General features: G+C 38.4%; 1 protein-coding gene across 1 annotated transcript; it reads right to left on the reverse strand.

The window, feature by feature from the left end:
- Positions 1 to 932: 932 nt before the first annotated feature.
- On the reverse strand, positions 933 to 3174 carry atp5pf (ATP synthase peripheral stalk subunit F6). Its single transcript, XM_032556860.1, has 4 exons — positions 3075 to 3174; positions 1893 to 2062; positions 1654 to 1778; positions 933 to 1035 (listed from the first exon to the last, which is right to left on the reverse strand). The coding sequence occupies exons 2-4, from the start codon at positions 2060 to 2062 to the stop codon at positions 1007 to 1009; spliced, it is 324 nt and encodes a 107-aa protein (XP_032412751.1). The 5' UTR covers positions 3075 to 3174; the 3' UTR covers positions 933 to 1006.
- Positions 3175 to 3793: the final 619 nt, after the last annotated feature.

Here is a 3793-nt window from a genome sequence, read left to right on the forward strand (position 1 = left end):
ATGTGGCACTCTCAAGACTAATTCAGAGTGACAGCCAATTTCTATCTAGGTCACCAGACATTTGGCTCACTGTAATTCAGTCGGTTTCAGATAATAAGAACTACATTTCACTGCAAACCGAGACCGAGACGTAATCCATACACTGAATGGGAAATTAGAAGTAAATATCTAGGATCAGGTCATGAAATAAAACCGGAATCCAACACAAAACATTTATAATGTTTTCCCAAGACTTTGCATTCACATTTCTGGGTTTCACCCAGGAATTTACTTTTTTCCTTTTTGTCACATTAAAAAACAACAAATGTCTTTGAGATATACTAACACAAAGCAATGGGTAATAGTGAAGTCTAAGGGAAATAGATGGTTTCAAATCTGAAATGTTGCAAATTTAGCAAATTCTTACATAAAGCACCTGTGTGCGATTTAATCTCAGCTTCAATCCAGCTGTTATGTAAACAAAACGAAGACCTAAGAACATGTGGAGATGTTAAAAACACAACATCCCCATGGAAACGGCAGCATTATGCTTTGGTTTAATTTTTTAAACAGAGCAACCATAAACACACAGCCAGAGCTACACTGAGATAATTCAGATCACAAGAACTGTAAGAATTAGAATGGCCTAGTCAAAGTCCAGATGTAAATCCAAATGATAATCAGTGAAATCTGATGTTCAGAGACTTTCCAGGCTTGTTTTAGCAAAAACATAAGGCACAATTAAGAGAATAAACTGATTCAGGGGGACTGTCACACCTTTTACATTTTTATTTGTAACATAAAACCAATAAAACACCAAACTTTGTGGCTAAACATTTCAAAATAACATTTCTGATATTGTGATCTGAAAAAAACAAAAAAACCCAGCAGGTTTGTGATGGGTCCCAAAATTATTTACCATTTACAACTTGCGTAAAATAAAATCCAGATCCTCATTTTTCGCTCCACTCTTTTATTAAATACAACATATTTGAGACATGTAGGAGATTTACAACATGGACGTCCTTCACTTGGCGCCTTCGTCGAGTTTCGCCTCTGTAGGGTTAAAAAAAAAAAAAAAAGGCATTAAACACCAGCTACAGCACAAACTGTCAAAACTGATTCTAAAAAGCAACAATGTAAGCCTGAAGCTGAGCGAGAGAAAAAAAAAAAACCTCCTGGATCTGAATCCAACACAAGTCATCTTCCTCTGTCACCATCTTTGCTATTTTTAGACGCGGACAAAGAAGAAAAATGACAGCGCGTCTCTTCAGAGGCATAAATATTCATGAAAGGGAAAGTGTGAAACAGCGTCTAAGCAAAAAAGAAAAAAAAAAGCCACGTCATAAAGAACTCGCTCCCCCGTCTCACCAAGGCTGCTGCTATTTTTATTAGCTGAAATTAATTGTGGGGATAAACTGCTGGCTGCTCCATATTTGCCCTCCAGGGACACAATGAAGCACTTTAGTTAATCAGAGGAATAAATCAAGGCTTCTTGGTGGAGGAACTTTGACTTAAACTTCCATACTTTAGCCATTTCATAAATAACTACAAGCTACGCCGCTCTGTCTGGGTTGGTCTGTCCTTCAGGAAGAGACGCAGACATCCTAGATTCTGGGACTGATTTAAAAACTACATTTGCTGATCTGAGAAAAAAAAAAAAGGAGAACCAACCAGCGAATTTGAAGTCTGGAAACTTGTTGAGGTCTCCTCCTCCGTATAGCCTCTGGAGTTTGGCTACTTCCTCGGTCATGTTCTTCTGGTACTCGGGCCCCGCGTCCACGATGCCGCCGGAGGTCCTGGGGGAGCCGAGGCAACGGGACGCCATTACACGAGCTCAACTTCCAGCTCCTCATGCTACCACCGAGTGTTTGGGGTGAACAAGAACAGAAGAAAAACTAAAATTGACTGACTTGCTCTTGCCGCTGTAGTCCCGGATCTTGTCCAGGAAGAGCTTCTGGATGGGGTCGAGCTCCTTGGCCTTGTTGAAGACCACCGCAGAGATGCCGACGTTCCTGCGCAGGGTGAGGCTCACGGCGGAGCGCAGCAGAGAGGACAGCTGGAACAGCCGATGCAGCGACATCTGGAGGAAACAGACGACTCAAATCACACCGCTGAAGCAAAATGTGGAGAACAAAACCTGAATCCTTGTGTTGCATTGCAAATCCAAGAGTAAACGGGCAAGTTAAAACTAACAGTCATACTTAATTTTTAAAAAAGGATTAAAAAACTAGGCAGAATAAGCTTTAATTAAATATATATGTATATTGCCTTCTTTAAGCCAGGTTTTGAGAAAACTGCTACCATGTAAAGCAGTGATCTGAAATTAAATGACTAAACTGCTTTCCTACCATACAGTAGAAAGGCTAGGAAAGCATGCTAATGAGCTGATATTGGAACCAGGTGTGCTGAAGCAAAAAGACATCTAAAAGTTGCGTTAGGCCACCATTAGACGACTGGAGTTTATATATATATATATATATATATAATCAGTAAATTGCACAAAAAAGCAGCAAAGGGACTCACTTTAGAGCGCAGGGTGACCTTACAATGCCTGCTACTGCTTCACAATTAAAAACATCTTTATAAAAACTGCAGACATTTTCCATCATCTTTAAACAATGCAATAAGAAAATACAATAAAAAAGGAAATTAATATCTGGCCAGTGAAACAGAAATAAAGGATAAATAGCGATCGGAGGAGTTTAAATCAGGCAGTGATTATATGGAAGTAGCTGCAGCTAACGACGGTGTTAGCAACAGCTAGCTCCGACAATTTCAAGCCTAAAAACTCGGAGATATTTTAGACATCTCTAACAACTCAACCAACAATATCAATAAGTTACAAATTATCCTCAAGTAACAATTAAACGTTTGTTAAATTTTAAAAAAAGCCTTGCAGTCAAAGCTAAACATGCTAAAAATGCTAAAGCGACGCCTTCTAAAGACTTATTTTAAATGTACTTTCAGACACACAGCTGTTAATTGTACCGCTACAACCCTTAATTAAGTGGACACAGAACACAAACAAGTCATATACAAGATGAAACCATGCATATTTTAATAGTAGTTTGAGCTTCCAAAGAATAACTCACCTTGGGCTTGACACTCAGAGCAACAAATGTGGAGGACCGCGGTGGATTGTGGGAAGAAAACGGGCTTTAGGTGTCAATACTGCCTCCTATTGGCAGCGTTGAGCATCTTCAGATGACGTTTTTATTGATATAGACCGAGGTTGGGAAGTGATTAAAATAAATTATTAAAGACGATTTATATATCAAATAATACATAGCCATACATACATTTTGTATTAGATGTACATAGATTTTTACCTTGATTTTGTTGCAAAGCCAGATTCATAAGTTCATTTTAACAAAAATAGCTGCAAAACAATTCAAACCTCTTGAACTTCAGCGCATTTACTGGAGTTTGAGACAGACCAACGCGTAATGCAAAAATATTTGCTTACGAATTTGAAAAATCTTAAAAGTGTGACATGGTTCTGTATTAAACTAGCCCAAGCTTAGTAAAAAATTATCTGTGGACATCTATTTAAAAGTCCACAGGTTATATGGACGTCGCTGTAGCCATCATCAGCTTTAGGCAACAGCCAAATTCAAACCTAAAAAGTTGGTGGACTTTGATTGGGCCATTCCATCTGTGTTTCTTTAAAGTCCATCCTCATTTACAATTGGAATAAGATCATGATTGCCACCTTTTAAAACATGTTAAATATTTAATTATACTTCCAGTTGTTTCGGTTTGGTCCACCAAACGGTAAACAGATTTAAAGAAGTAAAAGACGAGACACCGC

The sequence above is a fragment of the Xiphophorus hellerii genome, chromosome 24 (genome assembly GCF_003331165.1).
Source record: "Xiphophorus hellerii strain 12219 chromosome 24, Xiphophorus_hellerii-4.1, whole genome shotgun sequence".
NCBI classification, from domain to species: Eukaryota; Metazoa; Chordata; class Actinopteri; order Cyprinodontiformes; family Poeciliidae; genus Xiphophorus; species Xiphophorus hellerii.

Excerpts from the sequence above, each read along its gene's own strand:
- atp5pf (XM_032556860.1), bottom strand. The coding sequence starts at position 2,062 with ATGTCGCTGCATCGGCTGTTCCAGCTGTCCTCTCTGCTGCGCTCCGCC. Across the intron at positions 1,779-1,892 it reads GACTACAGCGGCAAGAGCAA|GACCTCCGGCGGCATCGTGG; the intron begins GTCAGTCAATTT and ends CGGCTCCCCCAG. Across the intron at positions 1,036-1,653 it reads TCCAGACTTCAAATTCGCTG|AGGCGAAACTCGACGAAGGC; the intron begins GTTGGTTCTCCT and ends TTAACCCTACAG.